Genomic DNA, 17668 nt, shown 5'->3' on the forward strand with positions numbered 1-17668 from the left:
TCCTCCAGTTTAGATTGATATTTTTCTTATTCGAAAATATTGGAATGGCTTTCAAATTATAGTCGATTGAAAATATAAAATTAAAATTCAACTAACAATAAGTAAATAGGTAATGTGTTATGTGTGATTGAGACAAGAATATTTTTCTTAATAATATTTTATAACGTAAAAAATATTTATGAACATCAAGATCCGCGAAAATAACAGCAAGTTTTTCTGCAAATCATGAGACGATTCTTTATAGATGCTGTCGGGATTGCAACTGTCGCGAGCAACACTGGACGTTTAGACGGGAAACTTTTTAAGTGACAGGAAACAACAACCGATAGTTCCTTGATGCTCAGGATGCTAAATATTTCAGTGAGTTTCCTGCTTGAGGCACCGTTATCGATAGGCAAGAGTACACAAAGTGTCCAAGCAAGTTAGACAGAAGCTAGATTTGGCGTCGTTAAATCGGCTTCGTAATAACGATATTTTATTCGCCGAAAATCCCTACCATTGATATTTAAACACATCAGGCATTTAAATATCATCAGATGAATAGCAGAGATTGAAATGTGTAAATAAAAATTAAAATCAGCAAAGTTTGACGCAAATTATCGTAACAAAGTCAACCAGACTTTGTGCATTAAATACTTTCTTGAACTTTCTTCTGTTTCGTAAAATAGGGGAAATTATTCTAGCCAACGTTTCAATTAACGTTTGCCAATTTTTAATATCTATAATAGCGGATGATGAGAAAAATCAGGGATTTTCCCGAAAGGTGGACAACTGGTTATATATATAATATATATGTGATCAGGCGCATCAAATATTCGTTTCATGTCCTCCGCAGTTAAGAAAGGTCTGGATGTCTGTAAGAAGGTCGATGCTTCACCGACAGTGCGAGAGGTCGATGACCCATAAGGCTTTGAACCGGGACATGTTGCGTTTAAGCTTTTTGTAGAAAGTGCTGTTACTCCGCGTTACTTTTGTATTAAAGTGAATCCTCGCCGGCCTGCCGCGGAACAATTTACCGTTTTTCGCGTGCGATTCGTCTCACTGTGGCGTTTCAATTATTCCGCCCTTCAACTTGAACATGCACCTATGTGAATGCACACGAGAATCCGAGCTGATCTATTTGCGGTGGAGCAGTAATATTGGAAGGGCAAAATTATGCATTTAAAAACACATTAAGCTATTTAATTCGAGATATTAATGATCCAAAAAAATTGAAAGGGTGTAGCCCTTTCTCTTTAATGGGATCCTTATATATAACAAGCACATATTCCTTTTTTAATAATATACTATAATAAAATTGATAAATATATATTTTTAAATATATTTATAAAATGTTCTCCCAGAAAATTTATATAACTTAATATAATATAATATTTATATTTCAAAATAATATTTTTTGATGAAAATCAAAATACTGAGATCTATAATTACATTTCATTAAATATAACAGGACTATATAATTGAAATAATCTCAATAATGCGAAATAATGCATGCCATGGAATCAAAACATACACGAAAATATGAAGAAAATAAGCATCTTGTTTACATTTACTACTGTGTAATTACTACATTTACTACTATGTAATTATGACTTCCTTAATTAGGTAAAAATAAATATAGCTATATCGTACGTTCCATCAAATCAGAAATTCAATGATACAATTTCGTAGTTGAGCTCTAAGGACATCTCGCGCAGCAAACAAATTTCTCCCCGTTATTCGCCGTAATCTTTACGCACACGCAATCTACTTGATAAACACGCGAATATACGTACGCCGGACGGTCCGTTATATACTCCTAAAGTAACAGTTACGAGTGCGCGGAGCGCGGCAGGCGTGCGCGAGGGGAGGCGAAACACCTTGCTTCGATCCGAATGGGTTCCATGGAAACGACGTTTCCGGTTCACATTCGGTTTTCTATCCGTGGTGGCCGCTATTACGCGTCTGATTAGAAACCTACGAGTGACGCGCGACATGTCGCCGTCGCCGATTTTCCGACTTTTTTTCACGCGGCGTCGTGCCATCCCAATTTCTCTCTTAATTGAAAATCGATATTTTTATATGGGATTATACAAATCTGCGGATGAAATAAATTAAAGATGCGCAGAAATTATCTTTGGCACCAATAGCTGAATAAAATATTTTTGTTTCATTGCATGTGGAGATCGATCGAAGATCTCGAGAGTGAGAAAAATTAATTTTTATTTGGCGCACAATTATTTTTATATCTTCAAGAAAAAATTTTAATTGAGTAACGTTGTAATAATCTTTTTAAGGAAATTTTAATTTGATATTTTATTTAACTAAGTATGAATTATCAATAAACATTCGTTTTTTTCGAAGAAAATTTCTTTAATTCATAATTTAGAGATTATTAAGAAGTTAAGAAGAAGTTAAAAGAAGTTAAAATCTATCAATAAATTTTACTTTATTTATAATAAATTTTAATTAAATCGAAAGGCGGACACATTGAATATTAATTCGTCGGTTAACTTTATTTAGAAAAATTTATTTTAATGATGGGACATTAAAATCAGATTGTAATAATAATTATAGGTCGTAACAAAAATTCCCGATTTGATTATAGCATCACTGCGATGCCAACGTCCGCGGCGACGCTCGGATTCTGCATCCGAGAGTATTGACCTACAGAAAACGAACTATTCTGAAAGTTTGCAAGCGCCGACGTTCGACTGCGATTCGTGTGCAAGAAGCGGTCGTGCCGTAGGAAATTAATATATCTGGTACACAGTCGTTCTCCTGCCGAGGAGAGAAAAGATCGACGACCCCGAGGAACGTATCTGGGTTAGTAGTCGTCGGCGATTCAGGCGGAAACTTCTTTCGCTAGGCGGGACTGGCGTTGTCGACTGGCTCGCCATCGTGGAAATCGCATCGAGGCGAATCGCACGTGTTCCTCCGTCGAAAAGTGAAATTCGGCATGAGCTGTCGTATCGCGTATATGCCCACGCCGAAATTTCGTCACACTGGCGGTGGAGGAGGTGAAGGAGAAAGAAGAGGAGGTCAATGGCTTCGCCAGCCATATAATCGTAGCGTAATACGAGAACATCGTTCACACATAGACCGGATTTGCCACGGTGCATGTGTGAACGACACATTTTATTGGCACGTATAGTTCTGGGTCTTTATATTTACTTTATTTTATTTATTTATCTATATTTGCAATGCTTTCTCTGCGTATGAGAGAAAACATACACTTTTTTTTTTATGATCGCTCGCCACGTTTAACGATCGGTCAAATGTAAATTTTGTAATGGGAGTTTGGAATAAAATACATAGTCAAAACAGCGTTGGAGAAAAAGTCTTGCTCGCAAATGAAATTCTACAGTTTGCTCGATTTCGATAAAATTGCGAATAAATCATGTGTAACCCAATATTCTATTAATATCGGGATCGAGTACAACGCCAATGAATTATAGCGCTGGTGCTGAATCGTCCTGCGGTAAATATGTATTTTGCTGCTTCTGTTCTCTATTGAAAACCCCCTATTCTTTTTCCGTATAAATATAAATATAATAAATCATGACACATAGGTTAATCGCTAAATAATGTTGAATTTATACGTTTTTGTGAGTATTATATATGTTTATGTTTATATATCACATACTATATGTACCAAGAATATGGTGAATATAAAAAAAGTGTATAATATCAGATTAAGATTTCTTATTCGAATTTTTACGACATTTAAATCTAGAAAGGATGTTTCTCCATTTTCTCAGAATTTTATAGTAATCGACTTCTTTGTATTTCTTTTTCAAATTAATGATTGAATTTGTCGAAGTACGGATGGGCCCCCAGTGATCGCTCACGTAACCTTGCGCGATATGATCGCGAGACCGGTCTTTCGGATTAGGGTTCGAGAGTTCCGAGAGTTCGACGACCTTGGTTCCCGATGTGTCGCGATGTGTCCACGGCCTCATCGACTAATCTCGCGATGATTCGAAAAAGACTTGTCAGAATCGCGCACGTTCTCTCGCATAGTCGAAGCGAACGGGGTTACCGATCTCGAATGGCCGTGACTCTGGGCCAGGGTCTGGGCCAGTCAGATTCCACGTACACGGTGATCGCGAAGTCGACGCGCAAAAAACCGACCGAGGATTTGTATGCCGGCGGCGCGCGAGCATTATGTGTACCGTTGCTGTCTTCGTATAATTCGATAATAAATCGCGATAATAAATCGCTTTGTATGCGAAACAACGATATTCGTACAATAATTGCGATCGAGCACTGTCCTTATCAATTAAATGAGCCGCGCGTTTAATTCGCAAAATGTTTTATAACGTAACTCGAGGGAACTATTAATATTTTCATATCTTTCGCTATCGTCATCTTTAGATAATAATAAGCTCTCTACTGATTTGTATGTGTGCATTGTACGTAGCCGCTTCATGCACCAAGTCGTGAATGAGAATAGATGGTTGGAGGGGTGGTCTGAAGTAGTCGGAGGGGTTAAACGTACGTTCTCTCCCGTAAAGGGGTTACGAGAGGGCGCTAGACAAGGAGAAACGCCGAGAGAGATGCACCGAAAAAAACATGAAAATAGCAAGATGAAAATAGTGTAAACAATAGGTGACAATGGCACGACGAGAAAGATTTTTTAAGAGAAAACCATAATTCCTGAATTAAGACTATACAAGTCTCGTTGATAAAAATTAGAGAATATTTAATAATTGATAGTAATAAAGAGACGCGCATTTTACAATCAAATATAATATTTAGTTTATTATCAATAAAAACCAATACGTCGATCACAAATCCTTTTCTGAATTTCTTAAACTTAAAAGTGGTTAAAATTATTTTTTATATTAGCATAACGTTTAAGATAATATTGAGCTTTTATATTGACGTGCCAATATTTTCGAATATCGAATTTCGAATATTAAAATTTCCAAGGACACTTTTCATCCGACTGTTAACCGAGTTCCTTCTCGATCTTCTTTCTGCTTCTTATAATCGTAAAAAGTTATCTGAAGAATTAAACTTTGAAACCGACCGGCGCATGTCTTCTGCTGTCGTCGACAACGACGAGGGATGAACAAACAAGCGCCGCGATGACGGCGAGAGAAAGGGAGAAAGCGACGTATGGAATAGGGGTAGTGCGCCAAAGGGTTTGGTTGCACGCGCGTCGAAGCGGGCGGTGGGTTGAAAGGGGTAATGGAAGACCGAAGAGAGACAGAGAGGGAGACGAGGAAGGTATAGCGATGACGAGACAAGGATGCAAGAGGGAAATGCACGAAAGAAAAAGAGACGGGGGGGGGGGGGGAGGAGAATGATGGTAGGGGCGAACGAAGAGCAATGAGCGGGGAGTGGATCGGGGTGGTAGACGAGGTTGGAAAGTGGCGTACGGTGAAGCGAGACGCATAGAGGGAAGAACGGGAGGATTCGGGGTGGCGAGGACCGAGGCAGAGAGAGAGAGAGAGAGAGAGAGCGGGAGAGAGAAACGGGAAACAGAGGGAAAGAGAGAGAGAGAGGGGAAACCTCTGGCAACGGGTCGATCGAAAGCGCAGCGCAGAGAAATGCACCACCTCTGCTCTGGTCTGGCAGCTTTGCGGGCGCACCACCGCGTCCGCGTGCGTCAGAAAGAGAGAAAGAGAACGACGGCGCGAGAGGGGGAGAGACGGAGGAAGAGGGAGAGAGAAAGGAACTGACGGAAGCGGAAGGGAGATCGACGTATATCCGCCGACCAATACCGACGCAGGGGGAGGAGGACGAGAGGAGAGCCAAGCCGAGTCGCGTTGGGCTAGGTCAGGTCTACCCGAGTTCCACACACACCGCGCTCTCTTGCGTGTGCCATCCCGTCGAGGAGAACCACACGAAGGCGGAGGCGCAACCCCTTCGCGAAAGAGAGGACCGTCGCGGATTCCCAGTTTTTCGCGAGTGAGTTCTCCCGTAAGCGCTCCAGATTTTTCAAAAAGAAAAAAAAAGAAGAAAGAATTCGCGCGTCGCGTTTGCCAGCTACACGGTCTTGACAGCGAGAGATCGGTGCCGAGGTGTGTGAAAGTGCCGGTGATAGTGCGCGTCGTCGAATGACGCTTCGAGAAGGGTAACGCGAGAGAAATACTCCGATCGGTGGTGAATAATCGCTAGTGTTGACGCGCGTGTGTTAAGCCTTAAGCCAGAATCGATTTGCTCTCGACCCGTTCTCGAGGAAGGTGGAGGAAGTAAAAGAAAAGTGAGAAACGACTTTCCGAGGAGGAGATTCCGATCGGCGATTCGCTCGGTGGCGGCGGCGGCGAGAATTGGCATTGTTGACAAACAACGAGCGCGACGGCGACACGGACCAGAGAAATGTCGGCCGATCGGTGGGAATCGATTGCAATTCCCTTTTTCCGATGTCCTGATAATCGATAAGCGTCGTCGACGCGTAGGTGGCCGCGTAGGGACCGCCTAGGTAGCGAGAGAGCCGGGGCAGCGATCGGCCTTACCGACGTAATTTCTCGCCCTCGTCCTCCGTGCAACCCTCGGCGCGATATTAGATCGAGCTAGATAAATGTTGAGGGTAAACGGCGCCCTGCGTCGCCCGCTAGCGCGAGGCCAGGAAGAACGGGCCCTAAGTGCAACCGGGGCCGGCGCGATGCCGGTCTCCCTGAGGAACCACAGGATCACGTAAAAGGCGGCCGCCGGTTTATAGAGCCCTTCGTACCGCGCACACACGGTCGCGCAACGGCGAAGGGATCGCGACGGAAAAGGGTGTTCTCCGGGTGATCCAGGGTGGTGAACCTACCTACGTCTCCACCTCGAAGAACAACGCTGTCGTCGTGGAGTTTGTCTGGTCGCGTCCGATGCATCAAAAGCCGTGAGTACCATAAACCCGGCTCGCGACGTTAAGATTACAAAGCATGAGGAAGGGAGTATATTATGTTCAAATTAGAATGCTATAAGAGTCAATGTAAGTCCAAAATAAAAATACGGATTTTCGAGTAGTCCTTTGCTATGTTCTGGAATCTAAAGTGAAAGATACAGGGATGCAGGCAGCCGACATTGCCGCCTCGGAACTAACGGTGGTGAAAAAATGGAGTTCTGTGTAGAGCTCTTCGCTATTCCAAACTTGACAATGGTGAAAAAAATAAATTTCCCGATATACATAATACGTCTTCTTTTCATGTGCGGATAATTGTTTTAATAAAAACTACACGACAGAGAGCAGTAGATAGATGGAGTCGAATAGATTTAATGGAGTATTGCGAAAGGATAATCAGAAATTGTGATAACAGGTATTATTTTCATTACAAAAAGATTAATAATTATAAGTAACATAAGAGAAACAGAAAAATTCGTAACGCAACGCGTACCGCGACCGACCAAAACACCATATATATCCTTTCGCTAGGGATCGATCCTGTCGCGGCTGCAATTTCTGCGATGTTGCGAGTGCACCGATCTTTTGTGTAAAATGTGATGCATTGCGTGTTATTTGAACAATTTTTTGCAGTTTTCACATTTTCTGTTTGGGAAGTGCAAGATGAAAGATTCGGAAGGAAGAGAGCTTTGTTATAATTTGTGTTGAAATAAAATACCGGTGTGTCGACAAAAATATTAATATAGAAATAATTTAAGTTAATTATACTATTGAGAAACAATCGGTTAATTCTCTATGACATAAGAAATTAATTCTCCCGTTTAAACCAGAGTAAAATAGATACATAAATATAACTGAAAGTTGATGAAAAATAAATATCACACGGAATATGGAATAACCGGGAAAGAAATGTCTGGCGTCGAAAAACCGCATTATTATTATATTCGTGCTTTCAATATTTTACGAGACAAGAAGAAATAAAGAAAACTTAGGACTTTGGATACAAAAATCAATTTCCGAAAAAGCTATTACAAGAAGGTAAAAATAACCGATTGTTTGTCGTGGAGTACGAATCGAAAACCCAAGCTTCAAAAAAGCATCTGTAAAAAATGAAATTGTACAATATTGATTTAAAAAGGATCGTGAAACACACTGCCTAAAAATCACGAAGCTTCCGGGATGTAAATTTACATTTATTACGGTTCAGCGGAAGAATTAATCTCGAAAATGTAATATCTATTTTGTAAGAAATCTATTTCCCCGAGAATTCGGGAACGTGATAAAACGCTTTTGGTCGGAAAATCGCGTCGAAAGCATACGCGAGCGAGCGGTTTGCGATATCGGGGGTGCGCGATTTTCATGGAAATCGAAATCCACCGGGTAGCGAAAACCCTCAGCGGGTGGTAGCGGACGGGGAGGACTTCGGAGTTTATGCCCCCGTCCGCCCTACCGCCCCCTGCTACTCCTTCCTTTCTCCCTCCCTCCCACCCCTGCAGTCGATCAATGCGTGGACGGGTTTCACTTTCGCGGTGTTAAAGTGTTGCACCACCGCAAATTGAAGAGTCGGCACTGTCGAGGAAAACTGGATCGCGAATCGCGATTCGTTCAATGACATTTTCCATACCAGCAATTATTTGATATTCGGAAAATTCGTTGTTATATTAATTTGATGTTTTAACAATCTTTAGCTGCACGTGAACGGATGAAAAATCCTTTGGAATATTAATTCGATGTTTTAACAATCTTTAGCTGCACGTGAACGGATGGTATTATTCGAATTTATCATTGATTATACGTTATTTCGAGTGACTGTCTAAACCAAAGCATCGAGAAACAATTTGATTACTGATCGTTAACTTCATTTCATTTGTTACTTATTTCTACATCAATTTGGCCGGTCCCAAATAGTTCGTGTTTCGATTTGAGTTTATTGCAAATTTATAATTTCCCGGAGTTGCGCGAATGCATGAAGCAAGAAATAGAACTGCGCACCGCCAGGACTTTTAATTATTCCTTCGATAACGATCGCGCCGGTTAACTTTTGCGAGACTTAATGATGACGCTTGAGCTTAATCGAGTGTTTGCTCGACGATAAAAATAAAAAAAACGTAAATCTATAAAAAAAACAACATGGGTAAAAAATAGTGGGTATCAATGGCGAAGCTTCGATTATTCATTCGAGGTGTTATTGAACGCACAAGAATGGAATATACGAGTTTGCTTCCTAACCATTAGCCAGTAGGATTGAATAACTAGTGGTAGATAACACGCGTGTGACAGCGATATATATGATAGAATTAATAATCTCAGAACATATCATAAAAATTCGAAGCCTCCTTAATGTATAATCCCCGCTTAAAAGGACATTTAATCCGTCACTCGATTATACATAGCCATTTCGGGGATGCCAGAGGGATAAATTAGCTTCTACTATTTACTAAGATTATGGAAGAGTTTCTAAGCTCTAAACGTGACTTCTGCTATAATTCATAACGATGACATTTAAGAGCATCTTGCGATAAATGTATGGCACGAAACATTCCGTAGAATATTTGTTACTTTTGTTAACCTAATTTATATAGTCTTGTGCATTGTAAATGCATCAGATATACCAAATATAGTAAATAAATACATTGTTAAAATAAAAAAAAAGTTACACTGTTAAATTCGTAGTATCAAATTATACTCAATTTGAGTCATCTTTAACTATTTCTCTAAGTCGCCACTGTTCCTACTCAATATGTTGTTAATTTAACTAGAACACTGTTAACTCAACTAAACCAATGAAGTTAAAATAATATCAATACTGTTTTGTGTTAAAATAACAAATTTCGACATATATGGTAGTTAAAAATAACAAAATGTTATTTAACTCAAGGTATTGGCTTAAATTTTATCCTTTAACATCTAACAGTGTAGCAAATATTTTCGCGAAATTTTCCCGATGTCAAATCAAATTAACAAGAATTTTCCGGTTCTATTTGCAGCGAAGGATGGAGGCCAGCGAGTGGGATCACGCGACCTTGAGGGAGGAAGAATTCGAGCAGCATGCCGTATATTTGGTACCGGATGTGTCGGCATCGCCAGGCGATACCAATCGAGCGGAGGCGTCCTTGCCACGGAACCTGGTCCTCAAACCCTCTCAGGCCCTCAACGATGTATGTTCTTTCGCAGAAGAAACTTATTCCGAAATTACCTCGGTAGGCGAGCCGCATATTTAGTCGCGAATCGCATCGAGTTATTAATTTCTTTGCGTCAGTTTAATTCTTTAAACTCGCGCAAAATCACACAAGAAAACTGATAATTTCCAGAAAAAAAGACGCAATGTTCTAGAGTAAAACGCTAAGCGTTATCAAATTGCAAAAACTTTAGAACTTAAACAAATATTAATACACGCGAGTAATATTAATCGCGTGTAATATTAAACTACAATAAGTACTAATGGAAACCTGGAGATAATCAGACTTTTAGTCTCTCATCCATTAGAGTTTTCCCTTTCTATCTGTTATAGTTTGTAATTTATAAACAGAATCTTTCAATACTAATTACAATTCATTTAACGTAACTTTGGTTTTACTCAACAGAGTATATATGTCACAATTTTTAGGAAGTAATAATTTTTTTCAATTTTTTCAATTTCTCATCAAAAGTTTTCTTGTGAAGGGAGATAAATGGAAGATAAATGCATGAATTTCAATGACTGATAAAGGAAAATAAGTTTTTTAGATAGGTTTTAGATAGATGTGACAAATATGTAGCATGAAAAGGCGTTGGCCGAACGACGCCATGAAATCAAACTTGACCGAGAGACGAGAGGCTAATTAACTTACGAGGCATGACCTAGAGGCGAAGTCGAATCGCGTTACACTTTCCTCAGCGCGGCGAGAATCGAGAACGTTCGGTGTAATCGGCGCGAAACTTTTGCTCGAAGCTTCTCTACGCCACTTACGAAATTTCGAGTCTGGCGATAGAAGCCGAAACGTTCGCGAATCGCAACGATGTAATACATTGAGGCGAAGCGCACGATGGGCTAATCGACGTTCGTCAGTCGAGCTTCCGTTTGTCAAAAGAGAAACAAAAGCATCGGAAGAGCGCGCTGGACTGAAAGCACCGAAGAGTTAAATTAGTTTTGCCGAATGGACGTTTCTATGCAATAGGGTGAATTCTATTCTATTTCTGAGTCGAAATGAAAATAGGTTCTATCTTCTGCCGATATCCGCGTATTTTAACACAACGCTGCGATAGGATGAGAACGGGCAATGAGAATAACGGAAGAAGCAAACAATACGCTTTTACCAATCACCGATCATTCATACATTTTGGTAGTTTTTGCGATTTCCTGAAAACGAAGCTTAAAGACATGAAGAAAAATTTTTCGGCAGCGCAATTTCTCTACTGAACTTTGAGTTGCGAATTCATTATATGAATATTACATAATTGATTTATGATTCCAAATTATTTAATATAATAAATGCAAATAACTATTTATAACTACTTATTAATCCTTTTTACTTTAATTATTTTTTGCAAATTTTTACGGTACCTTTTATCAAAAAATAAAAAATTGATCAAGTTATAAAATATTAAATCTTATTGGAGAGAATTTTCAATTATAAAATTTGATGTGTGGATGTATAAATTACGAGATAAGAACTAAGAGGCTAAATTGATATTTAAGCTTTCAAATATGCATCATCCCTCAATTTCAGTCGACTCGATTAATCGGAAATTACGTATGTGACAGGTGTTGGGTGTGTGGAGCACCGGTTACATCCCCAAAGGGACACGTTTCGGCCCTCTGGTCGGCCAGGTGTACACGAAGGATTCGGTACCGGCAGACGCGAACCGGAAGTACTTCTGGCGGGTAAGGCCAATTTTACATCTCTTATTCAACCGAGATATTTTCAGATTACGCGGAGAATAACTCTTCGCCGAGACCGTTAACGTAGATAGATTCGACAGAACGCCGGTAAAAATTAAAAAAAGAAAGAAAACGTAGAAAAAAGCTAAGATGGAAGGAGAAGCCAGCAAAGACCAGAAACTGGTTTCAACCGATCTAGCGAGCCTTAAAGCGAAACCCGCGAGAAGCCGTTGATGTCTCGTAACTTATCAATTCGTTACGACGATTACTTGGTTCCTCTACGATCTTCGCACGATACATACAAATCGCGATGAGATCTAACGAACGCGAACGTTAACCAGTTTTTTAGGGTTTTCTTGTAGTAATAATTCAGCGTTTCATAATCATAATAAGAAAATTTGTGCGTACTTGCGATAGAAAAAGATTATACAGAATAAATATAAAGATTTGGATTGTAAACTTTTGAATTGTAACCCTGATTGAAAAAATAGTTTCAAGCACCTTTAATAATCATGGTCATTAGCAAAATACATTAATAATTACTGACAACATGTTACATTATTAAGAATGGGCTGGCAATGTTTAGCGTCAGCTAAAAATGCTATTCAAACTCTAAGAATGAATTTAGATATTCATTTTTAGATATTTAAAAATTTACGCCATTTTTTTAATGTTTATATTTTTGAGGAACATGAGATTGGAACATATCTATAAACAACGAATATGCATGCCTATAATTAAAAATTCGTCAATCGTAATGATATTCTCATGGAACCGTTTCAATTATCGCGAATATAAAAATGATTTTCGCATTGTCCAGGTATACAAGAACAACGAGCTGTTCTATTACATCGACGGTTATGACGTCCAGAAATCGAATTGGATGCGTTACGTGAATCCCGCCTACTCGTCCGAATCGCAAAACCTAATAGCATGCCAGTATAAGGTAAAGCAATTTTGTGCAGCGCATCTTGCGAAGAAGTATATATTTTTAATCACGTCTAGATTATACGCGCAGGGAAAAAGCTCACAATTGTTGCTATACCCGTGTTTCAGATGAACATTTATTTTTACACGATCAAGCCGATATTACCGCATCAAGAATTGTTGGTTTGGTACTGCAGGGAATTCGCGGAAAGGCTCAATTATCCGCTCACCGGTGAGCTGATGCTTCAGAGAATACGTAAGTAGATTTATATTCACCTCAAGTTAATATAACGCTGAAATTAAATCATATGGAAATTTAATGCGCAAACCGAAATCTCAATATACCGCTGACATTTGTAACAAATTAAAACGATTAGTGTTATAAAGAAGCTATCGCGAGAGTTATCGTTTATAACTTGTATTATATTTCACTTGATTATTCATGCATTTCTATCAAAATATTTTATGACATATCTGTGTTTATAACTAATCTTCTCTATAAAATAGAAATTATAATTACGTAAATAATAACTGGTGTCATGATACAGTTTAATTCAAATTAAGATTGTAAGAGAAGCTATATGTGCCATCATCTGTGTCCACTCATACAGCAGAGAACTTTTCAGCTATATTGAAGCAATTTTGCTAGTTACAGTATAATATGTTACAGAAATATGTTAAACATACAGAATAGCAAAGTTACAGTAAACTACGACAATTACGTAATTGTGCACTCGACTATATATCTCCAATAAGTCTTATACATAAAATCCTAGCATAACTTATAAGCAGCACGGAACAAGCAGGTAAGTGTAAGACAATAGATACGTACGAGAATTGTTCCAAAATCTATATAGTGCAATCGAATGTCCGTATAATAAAATGCTATTTTGTAAACTCGTCTGTGTTGTGAACTGAAAGCTCGTAAAATGAACCTTTTCTGTGCTGCTTTTTCACCCTTTATTACATTTGTTTCTGATCATGTTAAATTTTATTTTGCGCATATGTCATCGGAATGAGAATGTATATTGAGGGGAAAGTTCATAATAAAGAGGTTGTTTGATTCCAATAAATTCACAATACGATCGTTCGACCGTAGTGGAATAAAATAGTAAAATTTATTTAAATAGAAATAAATAAAAGGCAACATTTTTTTTTGTTCATATGTCTGAATTGTAATCTTTCTATGCTGTATGGGTTGTATCCAATTTTATTTAAATATACTCGCGTAATTGATCAAACGTACTATGTAACGATGATCTACAATTAACTGATTCGAAGATGGCAATCGATGAAAATGACCTTTTAATATTAACATGACATATACAACAAGTAAATATCTATGATTTTGGTACAAATATATTCGTTCATGAATTTTCAAAAGATATTCGTAACAACAGTACAATTTGATCAGTTTCGTAATTTCACTGTATAACGATATTTATTATTGAAAGGATTTTTATATATTCATTATCAATTATTTTCAGGACAACAAGTACAACAATCAACGCTACCCACGGAAATTTCACCCGCCGTCGACGTGATATCGCCACTAAAAGACTCTTCGATCTACGAGAGGCGTCAGATGACGCCAACGGATGGTTCCGTGAGGTCAGACGAGGGTTATCACTCAAACGGCTATCACGACGAAATCCTGACACCACCCGAGGAAAGCAGTGAGTCTGACAGTGAAAATAACTACGTGCTGGATTTTAGTAAGAATGCCAAATCGTCAGTGTGCAACGATGAGATTCTGAAGCAAGACAACACTGCAGCGAAGAACGAGTACAGAAAAGTCAAGATCAAGATCTCCAAGACCTACGGTAACTTCCAGGCGACGAAAGGTATAGCTGACGGCCCGACGAAGGACAAAGACCAGGAGATGTCCAGCCGGGCGGTCACCCCGGAACTCCAGAAGCCGGTATCACCTATCATCCTGCAGAAGAGCACGGTGCTGTCGACCGTGCCTGAGGATGAGATATCTGAGAAGAACATGAAACCCTTCTACGAGCCGGAGGTCAAGGGTGGTAATCTGCCGATGTCCGGCAGACCCACCTACCTAGCCAATCCCAGCAGTTCTATCCTGGAAAACATTTTGCTGCGTAACAGCACGGACAACAATAACAATAACCACAGCCATCATCATCACAATGGCGGCTCGCAGCAGCACCATCAGCATCATCAGTTGCATCATCAAACTCACGTAGACTCAGTGACGCCGCCACCCTCCAGCCCCACCGAGATGGCGTATTCTTACAAGAAGTCCCATCGTTACGGAAACATTCTACCCTGCAGCCCGGACTCCAGCTCAAACTTGCCCATACAAACAGACTCGTGCGTGAACTCGACCAGCGGCAACGGCGGCGTGCTATCCAGCATGCAGAGCCCCACTGGCAATCTGCACTCCAGCACGGGAGGAGGACTGCATTCGAGCACCGGCGGAAGCAACGGCAGCCTGCCGCCGCATCCCGGAAGTTTGCACTCGTCCAGCAACGCCGGCGGTAGCATACATTCCAGCACGAGCGTGCTCTCGTCCAGCACGATGCTGACGTCCAGCAGCAGCCCGCATTCGGCGTCCACGACGAACAGTTGCCCGCCCAAGCGGAAGACCAAATCGCCGTCGCCGTCGTCAAGTCAGAACGGCGTACCCACCCCGACGACGATTCTTTACTCCGGCAGCTCGGGGGCCGCCGGCTGTCAGATCGAGTCCGCCAGTCCGGTTTACCCCAACTCTGCCGGCAGTAGTAGTAGCAGCAGCAGCAATCAGAGCGTCTCGCCGATTTCGCCGATCCAGTCGCCCTCGTCCTACAGTCCGTACGGTAGTCTGTACGGTCATCAAAATGGCTCGCTGCATCACAACATGGGCGCGTCATTGTCTATCAATTGCAGCGCCTATTCGCCCACGCCAAGTGGCAACGTCGTCTACGAGAGGACCACGGACGGCAGGCGACTGGAGGCCACCAGCAGCGGTGGCCATCAGCTACCCACCTCGTCGACGATGCAAATCGACAGTAACCAAGCGTTGATTACTGGCACGCACAATCTTCATCTCGGCCACCATCCAGGTCTCACCATTCATCCCAACTCCTCGTCATCTCTCAACAGATACTCGCCGGCGAGCTCTTTGTCGCCGGACGATCACGGTTGCTCCCAGAGCGGCGCCCTCAGCCCCAACTCTCAAGGCTCGAGGGGCTATAGGTCGCTGCCTTATCCGCTCAAAAAGAAGGACGGCAAGATGCATTACGAGTGCAACGTCTGCTGTAAAACCTTCGGTCAGCTCTCGAATCTCAAGGTACACCTGAGGACGCACTCCGGCGAGAGACCCTTCAAGTGCAATGTTTGCACCAAAAGCTTCACACAACTCGCGCACCTCCAGAAACATCATCTCGTGCATACTGGTAAGCTTACTAATCCGAGTATTAGTCTTGATGTAATTGTCGGAATAACAATCAAAGTAGTACCTCCGTCTTTGTATTTCATAAGATCTTTGCTATGTAAAGCGCTTAGTAGATTTATTTAGAATCTTTATAAATTATTGTTTTTTTTTTAATTAATATTTAACAATTACTTTTCTTTTTGTATATGTACAGTATATCGAGTTTGCAAAAATCTAATAAAGGCATTATGTTGCAAATCATAATATTATATAACATGATTAGTAATATCAGATAATTAATTGATATGTACAATATTTTTTATTCTTTCGTTCACATCTATTGTATGTATATTTCCTACACACAAAACAAAGGAGGTGTTATTGTGAAAAACTAGATTTGCTTATCAAGAGTTCGATTAAGACACAAAATATATTATTATCAGATCTCCTGCCAAATATTTTAGACAATAATATATTTATACATTTATTTGTCAATGCGTCCTCAGGTGAAAAGCCGCACCAATGCGAGATATGCAAGAAGAGGTTCAGTTCGACTTCGAATCTGAAGACCCACCTTAGACTGCACTCCGGTCAAAAGCCGTACGCCTGCGACCTTTGCCCCGCCAAGTTCACCCAATTCGTTCATTTGAAACTGCACAAGAGATTGCACACAAACGAACGACCCTACACTTGCCAGGGTTGCGACAAAAAATACATTAGCGCGAGCGGCCTCAGAACCCATTGGAAGACAACGAGCTGCAGACCAAATAACATCGAGGACGAGCTTGCACTTGCCGCGGCCGTGGGTTCGCCAACGTATTACGAGTACGGTCCTGACATGAATGTTGGTAAGTACGAACTCTAGATCTACATCAGATAGGTCTACAATCAAAGTAGAATGAAGAAACAGCTCATCTTTCGTCGTTGCACGTCGCTAAGACAATCATAAGGAAGATACATGTTAATAGGCAAGCTTATCGACAAGTTTAGGGCCTCGGAAAAAATTGATCGATTATTCAAAAGTATAGAATGATAAATACGTTAGGTATTAGATAAGGGGATGAGGCTAATACTGGACGGGCATATCCTTGCAGGAAATATGCCCAAGGAATGCGAGTTGGAGCACATCGATAATTACGACAGGCATGGATCGACGCATGGCCCGCACTCGACGTCACTCCACAACCTGGAAAATTCCGTGGGCCGACCGAGCGTCATAGAAACATCCCAGCCACACATTATCGAGTGTACATAAGTACATCACATAATGCTACATAATTACATAAGTCGCATGATGGGGTATGAGCCCCCTTCCGCTCGGGCGCAAAATGCAATCGTGGAAACGTAAGAGAGTCGCTCGCAACTGACCAGAAAAGAGACCGGAGATAGGAGCTTTCCCTCTCTGAAATGGCAGTAAAGAACAGAGCATATAATGTCGCGCGCGAAATCTTCGCAAGTTTTCCTTCTTAATTTCGATGAAATTATGGTAGATTTTTGAAACGATAAAAAAATTTTGATAAGTTTCTATTAATGTTCTAAATTTTGAGAATTTAAACTCTATTTGTTGTCTCCATTCTGGAGACGAAAAATGATTTTTACTATAATAAAATAATATATTTAAAAAATGTTCTTTGTTACTCTCATCATCTTTCATTTTTATAATTCTGGAATTTTGATGTTAAAT

The 17668-nt window shown here is 40.4% G+C and overlaps 1 protein-coding gene across 2 annotated transcripts; it reads left to right on the forward strand.

Annotated features, from left to right (window-relative positions):
- Positions 1-5762: 5762 nt before the first annotated feature.
- On the forward strand, positions 5763-17646 carry LOC112465225 (PR domain zinc finger protein 1). 2 transcript variants are annotated; one of them, XM_025032692.1, is made up of 8 exons: positions 5763-6817; positions 9808-10020; positions 11565-11684; positions 12502-12627; positions 12738-12864; positions 14096-16006; positions 16491-16832; positions 17079-17646. In XM_025032692.1, exons 2-8 carry the CDS (start codon positions 9814-9816, stop codon positions 17237-17239), a joined length of 2994 nt encoding a protein of 997 aa, XP_024888460.1. In that variant the 5' UTR covers positions 5763-6817; positions 9808-9813; the 3' UTR covers positions 17240-17646. The 2 variants fall into 2 exon arrangements, with proteins under 2 accessions (XP_024888460.1, XP_024888461.1); XM_025032693.1 differs by having other exon boundaries at positions 9808-9978.
- Positions 17647-17668: the final 22 nt, after the last annotated feature.

The sequence above is a fragment of the Temnothorax curvispinosus genome, unplaced genomic scaffold, assembly GCF_003070985.1.
Source record: "Temnothorax curvispinosus isolate PA1 unplaced genomic scaffold, ASM307098v1 QBEX01015018.1, whole genome shotgun sequence".
NCBI lineage: Eukaryota > Metazoa > Arthropoda > Insecta > Hymenoptera > Formicidae > Temnothorax > Temnothorax curvispinosus.